At 38.0% G+C, this 20114-nt stretch overlaps 1 protein-coding gene across 3 annotated transcripts; it reads right to left on the bottom strand.

Moving 5' to 3' along the window:
- Positions 1–6588: 6588 nt before the first annotated feature.
- LOC121306656 (formin-binding protein 1-like) lies at positions 6589–19785 on the bottom strand. Of its 3 annotated transcripts, XM_041238467.1 has the most exons (8): positions 17425–19785; positions 13896–13910; positions 13695–13730; positions 10436–10545; positions 9748–9880; positions 8454–8578; positions 7723–7862; positions 6589–7194 (listed from the first exon to the last, which is right to left on the bottom strand). In XM_041238467.1, the coding sequence occupies exons 1-8, from the start codon at positions 17518–17520 to the stop codon at positions 7016–7018; spliced, it is 834 nt and encodes a 277-aa protein (XP_041094401.1). In that variant the 5' UTR covers positions 17521–19785; the 3' UTR covers positions 6589–7015. The 3 variants fall into 3 exon arrangements, with proteins under 3 accessions (XP_041094401.1, XP_041094402.1, XP_041094403.1); XM_041238468.1 differs by lacking the exon at positions 13695–13730 and having other exon boundaries at positions 6590–7194; XM_041238469.1 differs by lacking the exon at positions 13695–13730 and having other exon boundaries at positions 6595–7194; positions 7723–7859; positions 17425–18740.
- Between the last annotated feature and the right edge of the window lie 329 nt (positions 19786–20114).

A 20114-nucleotide genomic window follows, 5' to 3' on the forward strand; every position in this document is an offset into this window, starting at 1 on the left:
ATAACCAGGCGTCTGCGTTTGTGATGGCAGAATTTAGAAGAGTAAAGAACAGAGCGTGGCAAAGTGAACATTTTGTTTTTTTAAATCAAGACTCCTAAATGATACAGAAATTCATGCAGTGAGTGTATTATACAAAAAATATATATACCACAACAATGACACCTACAGTACTGTTTGATAGTACAAGGTTTACTTACACTATAGTGAAAAATACATTACAAGTCAAGGTGTACTGTACACAGTGGCACAAGTTAAATACACACATTCAGAGAATACATCTTTCAAAGTGGCTGTAATAGATTATTTAGAATACCTTCCATCAGCCATACCCCAAAGAACAGCCTCTGTGTAGTAATCAGCTCTTTACTGTCTTAGTATGCTTTGTGATAACTGGACTTGAACTTTACATCTGTTCATCATGCCTCATTATGGGTGGGAAACTAGATTACGCCAGAACTTAAAAGGGTGTGTTTTAAATTGAATTCATTTAGTAAATACAGATACTTGGACTGGCAGTGCAAATCCTCATAAATTTGTAAGTGTACTGTATTCTAGATTCAGCTGGTTATTTTTTTATTTAATAAAGTTTAGTAGTTCCAGTACAAACCAGTTACAAAGTTAACTGCAGTGCAGTTCAACTTTAGCTATTAGTTTTAGTGCAGTGCAACTGTAACTACATTCGTAGTTATTTTGTACTCATTGATTTTGTACTAATTATTTAACTATGTTTGAACTGTAGTTATGTTGCTGTGTTCTTGAAGTAGAATAACATGCTGGTGTATTTTCAAAAGTTAAAAAAAAAAAAAAAAAAAAAAGTTTACAAAGGGAATTCAATGGAACTTGTACTGTTCTCCTTTTCCTAGTATATTTAGATTTCCTATGCTGGAATCATTTTAGAACATCCACATTTTTGGGACTTATTCACAACAAATGTTAGAGTGAGGTGAAACCAAGAAGCTAACTCAAGTGCTTTTTCAATGTGCTTTGCTAGCTCAATGATACTTTTTACCTTTCCATGTTTGACTGCTTCCAGTACTTGCTGTAAGTGACCACTATGTTATCAAGACATAGCAGTAATCTAAGCAGGAGTCACAGAGGGCACATTGAGCAATTTGTTTGAAAATACACTTGCATGAATTTCTGTTTAATGGAGAAGGGCAGAAAGGAGGACAGCACACTCAATGGTGCTGTAGGTTATTTGAGAAATGCCTTGCCTCTTAACCATAATATGGCAGGTCTGTTATGCTCAAGTTTGGCAAAGGCACCAGAACTGACACCACCAGTAAGACACTAAAAGTTCTAATTTATTATTTACCAGCCCAAAACACGCAGCCCTTCCCAGCCCTTCCCCTCAACCTCCCCTATCTTAAAGCAGGCATTTGCGTGCACTGGTAAAATAACAAAAGCTGTAAATCTTTTAATTGGCACAGTAAACAACACATGTAAAGTATCCTGTAAATTATTAGGGATATTCTCAGTGCTTTTGACACACAAGCATTCCAATGAAAAAACAAAAAAAAAGTGCAAAAAACGTTAAAACATCATTTGCTGACACGCAAAACAAACAAAAAAATAAAACAGTTATAATCTTTAAAAATATAACTTGATATAGTTCGTGGGATTTTTTTGTTTTTCATAGTATCAGGCTAACTTGAGAGCTTCAACTCGCATGCATTTTTAAATAAGATTACAGTCTCCCGTCCCCATCCTATCTGGTCTATAATCTGGTCAAATATCTCCTTCTGGGAAGAGAAACCGCTAAACTATTCTGTCTGATTTTTTTTTTTTTTTTTTTTTTTTTACTAGTTTTAGAGAGGAACCATCAACAGAAGAACTTTCAGCCAAAGCTAGTGAGTGAAAAATACAGCAATCAGAGAACAAGAATCTGATCACAGCTGATGAACTACTAGACCCTCTATGTTTAAACCTGGTACATCGTATACAAACACACATGTCACTTTTACTCTCCCATTATAAGGTGCCAATGCTGTTTTCAATGACCATCTATACAGTGCTTTATGATTAATCAATAATGTTTTCATCTCTGAAGTCCACCTTTTGTTTGTTGTATCAGTAAGCGATTTAACTTAATCTATCAGTAATTTTTGGCCTCAGATTTAAGTGGCAGCGCAGCCTTGGTTGAGGGACAGAGTAAAAGTGTGGAACATTATTTAAGAAAAACGATCACCATCGCATGCAAGCACTCGCTCGGACAACTTAATTTTACACCAAGAGGTGTGCTTTTCCACAAAAAGATTTTGGTGCAATTGCACCACCCAGTGGAGGCAAAAGAATATACCATTCTAAGATAGGGCTATTTAAAATGCATTTTTCAGTGACGTTTACTTACATTGGGCCGACAATAATATACTGTCCCCTTCTACGAATTATGAAAAGATCTTTTTTCCCCCTCTTTATAAAAATGTGTGACTGAAAGGAGAAAAAAAAAACAGCAGAAATTGTCAAGTTACTCATGCACGCACAGATAGGAAAATATGCCGGCTTCTGATAAAACAATTAAAGCTTTTTGCTAATTGATTGCCCAGTTCAGTTTGTTACTATTCTACTCTTACACATGACTCTTGGACAACAAAAAACTGCAATGCCACTATCCTCTAAAGCAATAGCAATAGCTAAAGAGCTTACACAGATACACAGGGTTAAAAAGGAGATTCTGTTTTCCACTCCAAATTAATGAGGAATTAGAATTCGAGGTAATAAAAATATGTATGTAACACTGTTATGAGTTTGGCAGGGACTATTTCTTTTAAAAGGCAATATCTCCTAAACGTATAGATCTTATATATATATATTAAATACACATACTATAGATGAAACCCTGAAACACGTTTCCTCAATAGGCAATAAAAAGGTTAAAAAAAAGAGGAGTGCTTTTGAAATTGAAGGTTACAGGTGCTAATGAAAAATAAAACACAAATTAAAACGTAACAAAAACGTACAGGCAACAGTTTAGAAAAAAAAAATAATAATAATCAGGTCAAGGAGTCTGTAACGACCCCCTTCCCGGTAAGGTTGGCACAGGCAGGGTGACAGGGCGAGCATGCAGGCTAAGAAACAAAATGCGAAATTCGGACAAACCAAAAAAAAAAAAAAAAACGCATGGCTGAGAATCTTGGCTTGAGTAAAGGAAAGGGCATGCCGACACCATAGAATGTACCACATGGGCAGAAAATACAAGCAAAACACACTATTTCTGATAACTGTAACTGAATAACCTGCATAGAGCAAACGAAAGTTACATAACTCCACTCAACACAGAAACCAGTAAGCTAACGTAGTATACTAAGAAGACTATATTTACTTATTTTTAAGAGTAGACACTGAATTATGTAATTCGTTAATCCAGGGTAGTCTTTCTGTACAGGTATTTAGTGCTGAATATATTAATAGCTAATAGCATATTGAACTAGACAAGGCATTTTATTAGTATGGTACCAATTACAATCCGAACCGATTTGAATTAAGTAGTCTACTGATTATATTATATAAACCTACATAAAGTTTGATTTACCTGTATACTTGCTGGTATGCTTCCTTGTGCAGATGAACAGAACATCTTTCCTATAGTCCCTGATTATTTTATTGATTATTTTCCATTATGACTCAGTTCAAGCTCTCAGAGTGAAAGCTATCCCCAGTTTCTAACGCTGTGCTAATGGATCTGTTAGGCCCTTTGCATTTAGTTTTTTTCCAGCACAGCAGCCTAAGAATGAGGACCCTGTGAATTGGCTGTCAAGGTAGCGTAGACTTGGCTTAGAAACGCAAGTGAAGTAATGTCTAGTGGTCGTATTTCTGATCCTGTGGTACACAGTTCTGGCAGACAATACGGCTGGGGGAGATTGCTTTTATCTGGCAGCTTTGTCATAGCTTCGTGCATTAGGAAATTGCCATTGCAGACACAGACATGGGCTATACAGCTAAGTTAACGTGGAATCGACAAGAAGCATGCCTTGGCAAAAACAAAACAACACAAAATAAGCAAATGGTCAAAATCGTACGCTGTGGTGCCTAAATTTAGTTTGGTTTTGATCTGTTTGGTTTTTTTGTTGTATTCTTTTTATTTGTTTTGGGTGCATTTAGACTCAACACGCTCAAGTCTCCTTTATCTTTTGTCTCTGATTTTAGTTTTAGACAGAGGACGGGTTTCTCCAGAAGCAGCTTGCCCTGTGATTCCTGCACCAGCCCCACACAATTAGGAATCTGTAATTTAAAGAAAAAAACAAACACAAACAAACAAAACAGACAACCACAGTTAGATAGGATGCAAACACACTCTCATACAAGGCTGCGCTCCAAAACTAATTTCCTTTAACACATTTGCATGACAATTTGTGACCAGTAGAGGCACTCTTTCCTATGAAAAAATGGTGTTAAAATTAAAAAGGATGTACTTTTAGCTATAATATTCAGATATTATTATAATATCAATAGATGTATATATAATATATAATATATATATATATATATATATATATATATATATATATATATATATATATATATAGTCCATGCCTTATGTTATGCAGCATTAAAAACGAAACAAAAAAAAACATGTTTTTGATGTTTCACTCTGGTTTAAATCAAGGTTATATCTATAAATGCACTACTGAATAAGAAATATTTAAACCAAGTTTAAACATACAAAAAATGCTTTGATCAAACGTCATGCCATTATCATACCGGATAAACAGCTTCACAGGACATTCCACCATACCTCACCATACATCGGCACACCAGGATTCACATCACACAAGAATATAGTCTTGTGTGCTGGGCAGGAGGCTGTGCTATTCCTGCATTGATGGTGTCTCAGTAAGCACAGGGAGCACTTCAATGGGAAACAGTTCATTTAAAGAGCTGTTTCTATATGGGTTATGCAAATTGTGATTGAGCTAAAAAAAGAGTTGGAATTTGCTAATTTTTCCAATAATCTTTTTTCCAATAAAGTTCTTATTTCAAATACCTCTGATTAGATAATGCCAAACCTATCAGGTTATCACCATGCCACTGGGTTACAATGATATCATATGGACATTGTCTACCTTGTAATTGCACCTATAGAGCACTCTTATTTATGCCTGGTTACTGAGGGAATACACATTTCCATGCAGCCAGCGTAATAAACACCACAATGGTAAACAAGCAGAAATATTGCTCCTCTGCTATTGAATTTAATCAAATGGATTTCAATTAAACAGAATGTAAGATCAAAGAAATGTGAAGAACTGGATAATGTCTCTAGTTGCATTCCAGGTCTTTCATAGCCCCTGGTTCACAATGGCACTGATAGCTGGGTCTATATTTAAATATAAGTGACAGTTTGTCCAGAAGGTTGTAAAATAGTCTGGAATTAAATACAATTTCAGACATGTGTATTTTGCAATGAAAAACATTTTAATTCCTTATGGAAAAAACTTGTCACGCCATGACTGGGGTGTAAGTTCTTTTGAATTACATATAAACATACAAACCTACAGCTAAATATGTAACAATGATAAAACATAACAGCATGTGTTGCCTTGTGTAAATGTTTAATACTGTGTGTGTAAAATGTTGAGCTTTTTTCATACATGACAGTTTTAAGAATGACATGCACACAGAACGTGTCTCAAGACTGAACAGCACATGCACAGACAGCTATGCTGTTAAAGCTGTTGAAATGTTATCCTTGCTCAAGTCTTGTTTGCAGAGGGAAAAGCAGAGAGATTTCAAAACGCAAATCTCAATTAGGAAATCTGGTTCGGAGTTTGATCAGTAAAAGGGAGTTCATTCAGGGCCTTTCATAGTAAAACAGTATTTCCAAATCAACTAACAATTGCACACTATTTTAAATTTTGCATTACAAAATCAAATGCTTCACTTTAAAAAATGAAGGTAGCTGAAATTTTAATTTGCAGTTTAAAAAAGCATTTTCTTTTATGCGCAAGTAAATAACAATCAACCAAATTTAATTAGGTTAATTTAATTCATGCGAAACGGTGATGGATCTAAGCCCTGACTAATCAATACAATATGGCACTCCCTCCTTATTCAGTAGATTTATTTATTTTACAGTTAAACTGAAAATGAAGGCTCCTTTAATTGTGAGCCTGTTTCTATTTAGAACGAAGTAACTCACATTAAAGTATTAAGAATATGCTAATTTCTTTGTGTTTCTAAAATAAAATACTGTATCTGTGTACTACCGTTGAGTCATTTATGGCACCACTTCTCTTGAATAATAAAAACAGCTGAATTAGAATTCTGAAACATAGGGATTTCCACGTTGAGAGTAACTATAAAGGGCTAGTCAAAATGTAAATATCAGATTGCTTTCTGATCAACAAATACCTTCAGTTCTCCCGAGTAGGCATTCATTCCTCCCCAGTGCCCAGCACTAGAGAGCTAAATGCCTTTATATTTAAAAACAAAAACACTGATGTATACAAAACGCAGGAACAGCTTTCAGATCTACTGTAGACCCATAAGCTTGAGGAGCTACAGAGTGAATCATAAAAACGTACCATAGGAAAAAAAAAAAAACGTTAATGTTAACAGACAGTCATGGCAGACAGGTCAATGAATGTGTTGAAGAACGTTTGGATTTAAGGGCTCCTGTGTGCAAGTTATGAGCAAAGTGCTGAATGTGCAGCCCTTCATGAAAATGATCCAGAAAGGCCAAAGCCACACGCTGTAGTTGCAAAGTTTTGCGGATGTTACATGTGCCAGGACTGAATAACGTTCTGATTAATGGTCCGTTGTTTTTGAATCACTCTGTATTTTCCATTCACCAGCGTACTCCCTAATAATCCCTCAGCTAATTGTTGACTAGCAGTTCAGCAGCGAGACACAAGCAGGCCCCAGCAGAGCCTGGGGAACGGTTATTTGTTTTCTTGTATTGCAGCTCCCAAACAAGGCTGTGCAATGTGCTTTGTGCCGCTCCCCCTGTCCCTCCTGCACTGTAAATCGCCCAGTGATAGCACTTTGGAAGCCCTTTACCTGCTTTCAACATGGATTAAATGTAAGTCATAGCACCTTTGCCATTTTTGTCCAAAAAGACTTCGAGGTACGACGAGGGCACGTATCCCTCCTCATCCTCGTTCCTTCGAACCCGAGTCCAGCCGTCCCCTTTGTCCTCCTCTATTACGTACAGCGTTTCTCCCTCAGTGACTGAGAGGGTTCCTTCATTGTGACCTGATGAGCGGAGAACCAAACACCATGATTATCACACTATTAAACTTGTGCAGTGCGAACATATCCCACTATTCCTGACACTTAAAAACCCAAGCATATCTTTTTAACAAAATGACTGCAGCAACTGTCACTGGTAAACTCATAGAAAGGAGTTGTTAAGTATGAGGGATGACTACTTCTTTGTATTTCAAGTCTTGGAGGGCTATATGAAGACTGCAGGGTGTGTGACACTATTAGCAGTGACGCTAGAAAATGCTGCAGCCAAAAGCCAAGGTTTTAAACACGGCTTGAAATGTATTTAGAGGCAAAATTGACCATGTTCATAGTCATTTCTAAAAAGAAATGCAAAGCTTTGTATTTTGAAAGACTATTTGTGGGCTTGTCATGTCTCAGTGCTAATATTTGCATATAAAATATTATAACTGTGACCATAACCATGCACAAAGAAATGTGGCAGTGCAAGGAGAATGACAGTATTTAAGATGGAAGTGTACACTGCACTCAGTTCACAGAACTCTCCAAGCCTACCTTCGAATGGGTAGAGAGCTTTGCAGTTGCCGATGGTGGGGAGTGGCTCTTCGTCGTCAAACTCGTCATCGAAGTCCGTGGTCGGGATCTTTATCTGGGATTCAGAACTCGGCTCTTCTGTGTAACTGCCATCAGGGCTACTCAAGGAAGGAACACAGACAGTAACTATAGCAACAGCACGGCCCAAACCTGTCATTGTGGAATACTCAATCACTTCCTGTTGTTGTGTAGGTCAGATCTGCTCCAATGGGCTAACAGTACTCGTGTGACCTCTTGCAAAGGAAGTGTTTTGGTACCAGGCAGAGAACATTTTTTATGTATAGCGTTGCAAGAGATTTTCAGTACAACAGAAAGGGACAGTGATAATCTTCTAAAGGCCAGAAAGAACCTTTATTTTAAAGGCTTGCTGACATGAACATTTTTGAGGGGCATGACAGTCTTGCTGTCTATTTGTTCCCTACAAAAATATGCAGCAGTATTAAAATCTACATTTCCTAAGATTTAATTTCCTATGATATGATATTAGCACTGCCATGGCTATACTATACATTGCACATGGTCTGTCATGGTTTGGAAAGTGCTTTACTATTGCTCTCTGCGCTTTACAGTGCTTTCCCTTACTTTCACTATGCTTGTTTGCACTTTGCTCTGCTCTTGCTACCTGTTTGGCAGTTACTAGTCCTGCGGACGCTGGGTTCAATGGGGCTTTTTGCTATCTTGCTATAATGTACCTCTCCCGGTCCTGTGCGCAGTTGTTGTTGACAGGGGTGCTGTTCTGAGTCTCATACAATCCACTCTGTCGTTGGGGAGGATCACTCTTCACAGGCAGCCTTCCTTCCACCTCAGCAAGCCACCCCTGGAGAACAAAGGGGTACCTCAGAATGGAAGCAAAGAGCCCCTTTTAAAGAATCAGTTCTGGTCATTAACCACCCACCAAACAATTCTGACTTGGCAGACAGCAATTTGTTCAAAGGAGCCCAGAAAATATTGATGGCAGCAGATATTGCCTCCTTTTTAGTCCAACCAAACAAAAGTAAGTAACCATGATCTGTAATACCCTCACTAGCCTGGGGAATGGCCATGTTTTTATCAAACTTTGAGGTGCAGTTCTCAACACATACCAAAAATGGTAAAGATTACAACTACAAGTTTATAGAAATGGACATATTTACAAACATGTCCCCACCTCCCAACATGTGGGAGTCAGCCATAAATGATATTACCATGTTAAAAACTATGTATGAGGTATAGACTTGAATTTTGCCATCTGTTAACATGGAGATCAGCACACCCCATGCCCATGCTGTATTTAGATAAAGGCAGGCGGGAGGATACAGGATGCAATCACGCTACTAAGTATAACATTATGTCTAAGATGCAAGGGCGATCTGAATTGATCTTGCACAGCTGCTTCTTTAAGTGCCAGAAGAAGACCACCTCCAGATGACACTATCCACACTCCCCCACACCCTGCCCTGTTACAGGCTGTGGAATGCACAGCTGGAGAACGTGGCTGTCTCTCTCAACACGATTTCCCAGCTGGGTGTTCAGCTGGACCGCCATACAATTTCTGGTTTGTTTTTCTTGCTATGTAGGAGTTCTTTACCTAAGGTAGCCGCAGCTCAATTTTTATAATGTTTGGTTCCTGGCAATCAGGTGCTCATGAACGCGGAAGGACAATTAGTCTAAACTCCAAATAGAAAAACTGAGGTGTGACCTACAGCTGTGGCCAAACGTGTTGCATCACCTAGGATTTTAGGGTTGAGACATAACAAATAAAAAAAATAATATGTAGGGCATTGCAATAAAAACTCATTGCAAACAACATGAAAAGTTAAAGGGACAGTCGAAAAAAATGTAATCTGATGCTACATTATCTATCTAGTTAGCTAGCTATCTAATGTGACATATACTTTATGATGATACACCTATGGTAGAGCACATGGCTACATTTCTCCACAGGGGGAATCCACTTGCCAAAGACAACCCCCAGGTATATCATGAGAAATAATAAAAAGAGCCCACCTCGAATTTCTGAGACTCGAGCTGTAGCTTCTCTATATTCAGCCCGATCTCCGCTAGCCGAGGATCCACACTGCTGGGATCTCCCATCTGGGGGTTCTTTATGTAGACATCCTTCATTTTTGTTAAAGCATCCCTGTTGTAGAAGCCAAAGATAAACCAGTGCATTAGCTGGAGAAATACTGCTCAGTTTCAAAACACTATATTCACAGATCAACTAGAAAAAACCTGACCAAACTAAATTCTTAGAGGGTACAGGTAATGCTACAGTTGACCATGTTTTGAATAGTACTCAAGAGTAGATGCCAGCGAGCTACCAGCCTCTGGAGGACAAAGGCCAGCCCTGCAGATGCCTACTTGAGCTCAACAGGCACTTGGCCAGCAGGGTGTGCTGTAGAGCAATGAAGACACGAAACAGCCCTTGTTGCTTCCGACTCCCAAACCCGCTGGAGAGTCAGAGCTAATACAGAGCTCCCTCCAGAAACTCTAGTGTAGACCGGTGACTTCGCTCCCCTGATGGTTTTAAAATTTTCTTTGAAAGTATTTTTTTTTGTGTGTGTTATACTGGTCTGCTCTTTACACAGCGTTCATTATCCTTCACTGGTCTCTGCCACGCTTGTACTATGCTAAGCATTTCTACAGGCCAATGCAACAGAAAGCAAATAGACAAATAGTATAAAAGAATGGTTACCTCTGGTCCATCTCTTTCTGGATGTCCTTATTCAAGTCATCAATCTTTTGCTGCAGTTTCTTTCTTCGCTGTTCTGGGGGCAAGTGGCTAAAATCTTCCGGTCCGGAGCCCTAAGAAAAGAGGCAATGCAATGGCAGGAGAAAAGAAATACAATAAATTAGAACTTGAACATCGAACAGGAATTATAACAAGAACAATCGAACACCGTGTTTAAATGCAGCACCCCCTTGTATTATGTAAATAGGTGTTTTGCTAAGGCCACCTTTTGTCAATGCTTTATACAGCCTAAGTATTAAACCTCTAGATTTTAAAGCTAATGCATCAGTTTAGCAAAACTAACCTTAAATACAGCGCTGTTCACTATGATCGCCTAAAATGAGTGGCAAAACAACCACACTTCTAGGTATTTTTCAAGTAATATTCTATACCAACATCAAAATTAAACTGACTGTTTAATGATGTGTCTTTCAGGTCGAGTTACAGGTGGCGATACAAGTTACAGTTATAAAACAAAAACATTTCTATAAGAAGCATTTGTAAAACTATGCTTCACGAGTGTAAAGCAATAGGCTGCTTTGCAAGATAATTTCAAGGCTGAGTGAAGCGACTCAGAAATCAACAGATGGTGTTTTCTCGATCTTTTAGAGAGATATAAGTGGATTTGCCTTCATCCAGACTTTTTTTTTTAAATGAAACACTCATTCACCAGACAAGCACTTGTTTAAAACCAAGGGGATACTGCATTTTTCACACAGCGGATCTCTGAAAAACATTTTGGATTAAACCTTTTCAGTCTCAAGCTTCAGCCCTGAGCATTGCAGAAATCCGTTGAATGCATTTTTTCAAACACGCGGGGGTCATTCGCGTACACGGATGATGAGACATTGCTTCAGTACAATGCTCATGTTATACAGTCAGGGCCACTGGAGGATGACTGCATTTTATTACATTAACCTTGTTACTTATTTTGTCATCGCTGCTGCGTTCAGTTCTGTATCTTACAATGATTTGTGATTTATTACAAATGATTTTTGTGACATCTAACAATATAAAAAAAGGAAACTTGATTCAAAAGATGCTGTTTGGTAACATTTTATTTCTCTATGTGCAAAAATTTAAAAACGTACTGCAATTTTATTTGGCCAGAAGGTGGCGCTAATAGCACAACAGAAAGTGCTACACTGATAGTCACCCACACAGAAAGGTAAATGTGAAGCTAATAAAGGTGAGAAGAAAAGGCATTTTAAAATCGTTTGAGATTTTCTGGAACGCTAAGACCTAATTAAAACTGATCCAGGTCGTGATAATTCTTCGGTTGTAATTCTTCAGATTTCTTTTTTTTTACTGCTTGGACTGAAAAGGTTTAAATATCCACAAAACAAACAACCATCCGCTTATCGCTGCTTAATAATGTATAGTGTCTATACAGTCTAGTTTAAAGTGTGATCTTACCCTCGTTTCTGGGTGTGACACTCCAACACTTACCAGTCATGCATTTAAATGACGTGTTTTTATGAAAGAAATGTGTGCAATACCGGACGCACTGTTCAATAATAATAATTGAAATACACACAAATCCCGATTTCTACATAACAGATTGGGTTGGTGCTCACTCATATATCTTCCCTCCCTGTTAAAATGTATGCAAATCAATGTCCCAGAAAATCGCCTTTTTTGTACTGTTTAGTTTTAACCTGTTTCTTTGTTTTAGACAATTGCCCGGCTGTTTCTGCAGCCCAGTCAGGCTTCATACACATCTTCACTCAGCCTAAAGGGGAGGTTTCAGCGGGAGCCTGCATTCTAACTGTGATTCCTGCATTGTAAACATCTACAGTGTCGTTAATAACAGGTCAGCACAGTGTTTTCTGTGAAGTGCTGCTTCTCAGAATACCTGGATCATTTTCTAAACTCAGTTGTATTTTTAGAAATTACTGACAGATAACTGATTAGTAAACTGTTAATTGTATGTATTTGGTTATTGTGTAAATAGTTCTGACAGCACAATTAATCTAAGATACCACGAAACAGTTGAATTAAATCAGAGCAATTGTCAGATTTATGGCAGGTTACCCCAGCACAGGGCTCTAAACAGTAACAGCTGTTTGTACAGCTGTAATAATATCATACAATTTCAGGATTAGACTAAGAGAGCTTGAACCAGTATTTTTAACCAAATGGTAACATTCTATACAGTTTTTTATTCTGTAGCATTTTGTTAACGTATAAAGGAGAAACTGAACCATTGTTGGTGGGTTATACAGTGAACTGCAAATTAAAATGCTGCAGATAGTAAATGCATTTAGGTAGCTTAAAGCAAGCAAATCTACACTGTCATTTCCTGTATCACAGTAAAAGTGCCAGTGCTTTACATTCAGCTCGTCTCTAATGGAGCAAAATGAAATCTGTTTTCTTGCCACAATCTTAAAAGTCCCTTGACTCTAATTCAGTTTTGCAGAATAAAGGCTTGTTCCGTCTGTCCTAGTTTAACCAAAATTATTCATGTCAGCAGCAGCAGGGCCTGTACCTTTTCTTTTTATTTTAATTGAAAAACCTAAGTACTAGAAACAGTAGGGTGGCACTAGGGCAACTACAATGATATAATCCACTGACGGAATGCGACCGCAGTTGCATTGACAATGCTGATCATGAAGTGGGGGTCTTGGAAATATAACTGAAAACAGCAGGCCAGTAAAATAATCTAGAGTATGCCCACATGCATGGCGTCTGCTTCTTAGTGGTTCTTATTGCATTGCCAGAAAAACATGAGACACTAGATGGTGCTGGCTCCAACGTCTATAACCTATGCTACATGTATTTATGGCAGGTAACTGGAACTGATGAGCAGGCTATTAACTCAGAATGGATTTTAACACAGGTTTATCAACAAACAATACTGCGTTTAATTAACTGCAATAACAAACACTACATATGAAAATACAATTAAATGATGGTGATTTTCGATACAGAGCCACTAGATCAATCTAATATTTTCTTTGGAGACAGAATGCTTCTGCTGGGTACGGGGGCTTTTGAGGTTCCTTCAAAGCTATACCGGTTTCTTACAGCATTTCAGATTCAGTGCTAAAATATAATTCTCTCCACACCTGTTTCCATGGTTCATTTTCTCCTTGGGGAAACATCTCTTTTTTTTCATCTTTTAGAGCCGTGTTTTAAATTACTTGCAAGTACATCTACCACTAAAAAAAATTAATAATTTTTTAGTCTTAAGAAAATCAAAAGATGATATAATGCTGATCACCTCGATTAGATTCCACACCTGTGTGTTCAAGGTTATCTGACAGGATAGAGAGACACAGCGGGACAAAGACAACACATTTTGACAATTAATTTTCATGTCACAAGAATAAAGACAAAAAAAAAAAACAACAACAACAACAACAACAACCATTGAATTATTTTGATTAAAATCACAGGACGGGCATGCTACTTTCATGCTTACCAGCTTCAGAGAAAGCTTCATGAACAATTGGTAGAGGTAGAGAATAAAAAAAAAAGAAGAGAAAGACAAAAAAATCTACATCAGCAGAAAATGAACTTTTGAATTCTTCATATAATATCAAATATAGCAGCATCATCAGGGCAGTCTCACAGTATGACACACAGACTAAGAACACACACTGGGAGCAGACCTGTGCTGCACGCTCACCAGATCAAAACTCATTGTGAAGCAACAGGTTCAGAAATGCTGTGCCTCGATCTGCAAGGATTATCATGAAGTGAGTTTAAAATAGTGTCTTTTTAAACAAGACAAGCCCTCTTTGCTCTCATTTAATAAGATCGCCCTGGATCAACCTCCTATCTGTGGTTGCTAATATGAATAAGTGGTCAAATGCGTTGATGCATTTCAGGTGGATTTCAAAGTACTGGAAAATGCTCTAAAAGAAATCCATCTTTGGCTCATCCTGGCAGGGGACATGCTGATCAAATCAACCCCTAAGTGTCTTATAGGTTTATGATTGTTCAGGGGTATAGATGCATGAAAAATACACACACACACACACACACACACACACACACACACACACACAAAAACACGTTTCAAATTCAGTAACGCTCATGATAATCCAAGGTGAGCCCAATCAACTTCTTATTGAAATCTGGTGAACTTCAGCACAAGGACATGGGAGGCACACTTCAAGCGCTATTTCAGACAAAACAGACACCAGCTACCGAGCGAAGACAAGCACATTGAGCCAGGTCAATCAGACAGCTTGGAGAATAGACACTGCACACGGGGATGTGTGAATCACAGAGCAGTACACCGCTCCTTTCTACTCAGTATACAGCAGGTTCTGTGAGGTGCCAACAGGTACAGATATGCTACTGGTCCAGTCACTGTTCTAGAGGGAGTATCGTAGTCACATGTGAAGCTACAATAGAAGGTGCAGGAGTGTGACTGGATCTGTACCTTTGGCACTCACTTTGCACAAATGCATTACACATCTGCACAGATTCCATCCCAATACATGCACCCAATCTGCGGGGGCTCTAATCACAAGGCATTTCACGAGAGTATGAGAATTTCTTCCACATCGTTTTATGGATCCCCCCCACCCAGATTTGATACACAAAATAGCAGCAGCTTGCCTCAGCTAGTCTCCCAGTCAAGCTGTACATCTTTTGCATATTTTATTAGATAAAAATCGAATTCATTTTATTAATAGTGGATCCACTCTTATTAACGCCCCACATCAAAATGAGAGAAAGGGCTATTGTAATAAATATGGATAAAATGACTTGCTTTCAAATGAATGGGTTGGGGGTGGCTTGACAAGAGCATATCCAGCAAACCAGTATAAGCAAGTCTGAAACTTTTTGAACTCTGCAATTCACAGATAAAGCCTTCTGTCGTGTTTGGAACTCAGTACCTTTAATTGCCAGAATACAGTTGCCTTTGATGAGTACGTTTACATAAATACAATAGAAATTAAAAATAAATCATATAAATGTGTTACTTTAGTTTTAAAACAAGCAAACAAAAAAAATATATATAATAAAATTCTCAACTGAAAGGTATAGGGGTATAAAAATATAGGGTTAAAAAAAGAAAAATCCAAAATCAATGCCGGCTATGTTTTAATAGTTTAATTTGTATGTGTTTTACCAATGAACCTTTCATAACCTATTCCATCACTTAAAAACATGCAGTAGTAAATGAAACTCTATTCCTGGTAGTCACTGTGGAATAGTGGAATAGTTTGAAAATAAAATACTAAAAAATGTAAGCTTTTTTTATGAATATTAACATAAAAATGTTAAAATCCATTTGGTATATTTAATTATTAGTATTTACAGTACAGATGAACACCTTGTCTGAGCAGTGTTCTGAAATGTACCCCTATCCTGCTCCTGCCCCATAAACTTCACACTGTATACAAAATGCACATACAAACCTAAATGATTACAAACATGGCATTATCACATAAATCTCCCCGGGGAAAGAAAGTAAAGGGGGCCGCCCTGTAACATTAGCTTGGGGTTCAGGAATCTGGAATATGTGCACAAGTCTACACAGAGTAATGGGTGCCTACAGTAGCTTATTGCTGGTTGAATACATTGAATTGGTTCAATACAGTGGACAGAGCGAGATGCTGTTGCACTTCAACCATGGCTTGCTAGATCTACTGTAGCGGTGATCCCGGGAGACAAAGCTTCAATAACACATGAGACAGAGAATGGAGCCAGCGAGAGGGAGGGGGTCATGTGTTATTGGGAGTTCACAGACACTAACCTCATTTACAATACCAAGTGTGCAAGTCTATATCAATTGGGAGCTTATCAAAATACTTTCTCAAAACCCAATACAAAAACAAGAAAGTAACAGAGATATGAAAAGAATCGAAAAAAGAGGCTTTAGTCTCTGGCGTGTTTAATAATAATAATAATAATAATAATAATAATAATAATAATAATAATAATAATAATAATAATAATAATAATAATAATTAGAATTAGAATTAGAATTGGAAGCTTGAATTGTAAAGTGTTTTTGCATCAGTATTGGGACAAATATTTTTTCAAAACTCAAATGAATATCAATTTTTTTGTTGTTAAATAGCTGATAAACTATTACATAGCTCTGTTTTACAGTAGATGACAGAAGTACTCAAAATACTCTCAGTTGTCAGTTTAAACTCTAAATTGTGGCAGGGCTGCTCATCACAGTTTTGCTAATATATATTTTGGTATACAGTGGGTCCTGTTTTAAAGCATGTGCAAAGGCGACAGTCCTGGTATAAAACTAACAAATAACAGCTCATGCCACATTTCCATCGGCACCATGAAACCAATCTGTAAAACTGAATCGCATATATCAGACTGGGGCTGCTGCTGGTTGCATCTGCACTCCGCTCATTACACAACACACAAAGATCCCCAGTCTGTATCACATTTTTTGTATTAATAAATGAATTCATCTGCCTCCAATATTTCCCAGAGTGTGTAATATATCCACAGCCCTCGTGTTCTGCCTTTAAATTTTCTTTCTGTAGATTTAAGTCCCGCCTCTTGTGTAACTTCATTAAGTAATTTCCACCACCTGTGTGTGTTGGAGAGACGGAGTTCTGCCAGCCTGCTATAATAACTGGAGCTGACAGTTTTCCAGTTAAAATCCATTCGCTCTCAACCGGATGCTGATGGAAATGAACGGATTTGAAATCAATTGGCAGATGGAACTGTGGCATTAGTTCGGAGTTGTTTCTTTCTGTTCAAATTATTTGATTCCTCTCCGAAACGTTTTTGCACTGACTAGGTACTTCTGAAAAACACCAACACAATGCTAGATTCATTGTTTTATTTATGCTTACACCAAGATATAAAAAAAATAAATAAATAAATAAATAACTTTTTTTTTGCTTTTGCGTTTCGGTGAATTGTTTTCACTTACAAAAATTGCCTGAGTAATGTCTTTAAATGTGGTTAGTGGCTGTGCAGCACATGTATGGCTAGGTTGCCATACTAACACTTACAACGTATTGTCTGGCCTCATATGCGTACGTGGGTTTGCCTAAAGTCCTCTTCATGTGCTCTTTGTGATAATAGTAAGTGCGACTCTGCTGAGGCATTGGTGAGAAAGAACACACATTTATTAATAGATACAGAGCTGCAACTGACTACAGTATAAACAAGTCTGCTTCTTATCAGTCACCTGCTAAGGTTGAGCACCACTCTATGAACTGTTGCTACTAACACATGGGGTGCCCCCATCAGCTCAAAACAAAGTTAGATAATGCTTTCCTGATGAGGTTGATGGGTCTATCATTAAGCTATGCCTGCTACACAAACTCAGCTTTCTAAGTTCTAGTGAATAGCTGTTGGTCTTGAGCTAACCCTCTGGCTGAACGGTAGACCTGTTCCATCAATCTTCCAATCTCTTGCATGCATTCTCAAGTAAGAAAGGTTGCCCGCTTGTACCATTGTGGATCTGTTTCAGAGCACGCCCCCTACTGTTGCTGCAGTGCACTTATTTGTTTTTGTAATGTATGGGCTCAGGAGTTGAAAGGATTACTGAAGCCACTCCAGAGGGAGTTACGGATTTGACGACAGGCTGCCGTTGCTGTGCTGTCAATGAGGCAATATGTAATGTTTGTTTATCTGTTTTTAGTTTAGGTACAAGACCTTTCTTAAACAGTGCCCTCTAGTGGACCTAGCACAAGGCTATGTTGCCTGGGAGTATATGAGTTTCCTCAATCATAGGGATGCAAGTCACATTTATTCCAGACTGCACAGGGTTAATAAACAAACCAGGGAATCCTACCATCATATTTATGCAAATACACAGAGCCTGAGGTCACTGACATTGAAGACTAACTTTGCAAATGTAACCCTTTTCCCACTGTGTTTCTCTTGTGTGCAATTCATAGCCTGGGCAAACACAGACAAAAATTAAAAACACAGTAGTCCTGAAACAAATGGTGACAAAAGTTTTGACAATGTGTCTTTATATGTGCTGTGTATATCAACCCATAGTTTATAGGGAGTACAATCAATCTGCAGTGTTGGTGCTGCTGCAGACTTTCTTTCTAAAAAGAGCAGCCGCTGAAAAACAGATCCACCTTTTGACACCCAATCCCACCAACTCTCCCCTCCTTCCTCCTTCGGGAACAGGTCCAAGCTGATCAGTAAATGGATTCATTTAAATGTCTACTGGGCTACAGACTTTTATAACCTGCAAAGAGAAGCGTGCCAAGGAAAATGCATTAACTTAACAACTAGTGACGAATTAGACTGAGCTTTGGGCAGCTGCGTTTATATTAACTGCAAAGCAAAAGAACCAAAACAAAACAACAACAAAAAAAAAAAAAAAACACAGTATATGGGCAATGAGAATAAATGACATCGTGAAATAATGTAATGGCTTTGTTTTAATTTTATTTTTTAGCACAATTGTATATATGATGTGCAATACTGAAAATAATTTTACAATGTCACTGACTCCCCCCCAAACTCACCATGCTGTGTGAAATGCTTACTGGTCATAATGGTCCACATGTATAAAATGCATTGACATGCATGCAAATTGTAATTATCACTTATAATCGTGGAAGAGGAAGTTCAGCACAAAAACATACATGATTGATTTCTGCAAGATCAAGGCCATCACTTTGAATCTCTGTTTTAAAATTCACTTCCTTTTAAATGGTGGAAACCTGCCAGGAAAAACCGACAGCTACAAGTAAGAGTCTTGTTTTTTTCTCTGGTTCTTTTATGAATTAATCTACTAAAGATTCTTACATGTTAAATGCAAATCCTTAATCACTTTAGAACCAGCCTCCTACACAGAATACCGACTCTAGTCTCCACTCTAGATGTTCCCTTCACGTGACCAGTTCATAACTATGGTAAAAGTGTGCTTCGTAGAGCAGTGAGGCTTGGGACTGGGAGGCTGGCCTGGTTAAAGGGTGGCATTTGAGAAAAGTGCTTCTGTGACAACAGTGTCACCCTCCTGTTTTTAATGCCCCAGTTCCTATTTTGAGTGCATACTGTGTGATAGTATGATAGGAGCAAAGAAGTGTTTTGCCTCCCTGGGACGCTCTTCCGATAGAGATGTTACAACACAAGGGACACTATTTTAAAGCGAGTGCAAAAGTCAAATTCCTTATCCCGGAGAGGAATATAACTATCGGGACAGGGTTTCAGGAACGAGCAGTCAAACTGCTGTTCAAAGTAGTTTCTTGTTGGCGTTAAGGGGTGTGCAAATATACTCACAGTTGTCTTCAAGGAATGTTTGATGGCAGGTATTAAATAGATCCATTCATGTGTTGATTTCAAAACAAGAAAAGCAGTCCTTCCCTCACCTTTACAACTGTGTACTAATCAACGGCAATTAACTTCTGCATTTTATTAAAAGCCGATTGGAAGTGATTTTTATTCTCCAGCTTTTCTTGTTTTTAAATCAACACATTAATGAATGGATGTATTTAAAAGGGTACATAAGGACCATTTTAATTTATTGAGTTACATGTTCCCATGTGTTGGTGCAACTGTTTACGTAAGGTGTGTGTATTTTTAATTTTTTTTTTTTTACATTTTGACCACTTTTTTAAACTTTTAAATTGCATTCCCTGCCTCAAGATGGCTCCCCACATACCTGGACCTCTCAGAACTACATTTCCCATCAACCTTCTGCTCACATATGTAACTGAGATGGATTTACTAG

This window comes from Polyodon spathula, chromosome 49 (genome assembly GCF_017654505.1).
Source record: "Polyodon spathula isolate WHYD16114869_AA chromosome 49, ASM1765450v1, whole genome shotgun sequence".
NCBI lineage: Eukaryota > Metazoa > Chordata > Actinopteri > Acipenseriformes > Polyodontidae > Polyodon > Polyodon spathula.

What these genes read in the sequence shown, in the direction of transcription:
- LOC121306656 (XM_041238467.1), bottom strand. Translation starts at nt 17,520, where the DNA reads ATGCCTCAGCAGAGTCGCACTTACTATTATCACAAAGAGCACATGAAG. An exon ending in CAGAAAGAGATGGACCAGAG is followed by an intron (nt 9,881 to 10,435) that starts GTAACCATTCTT and finishes CTTCTACAACAG; the next exon opens with GGATGCTTTAACAAAAATGA. An exon ending in TCGAGTCTCAGAAATTCGAG is followed by an intron (nt 8,579 to 9,747) that starts GTGGGCTCTTTT and finishes TTTGTTCTCCAG; the next exon opens with GGGTGGCTTGCTGAGGTGGA.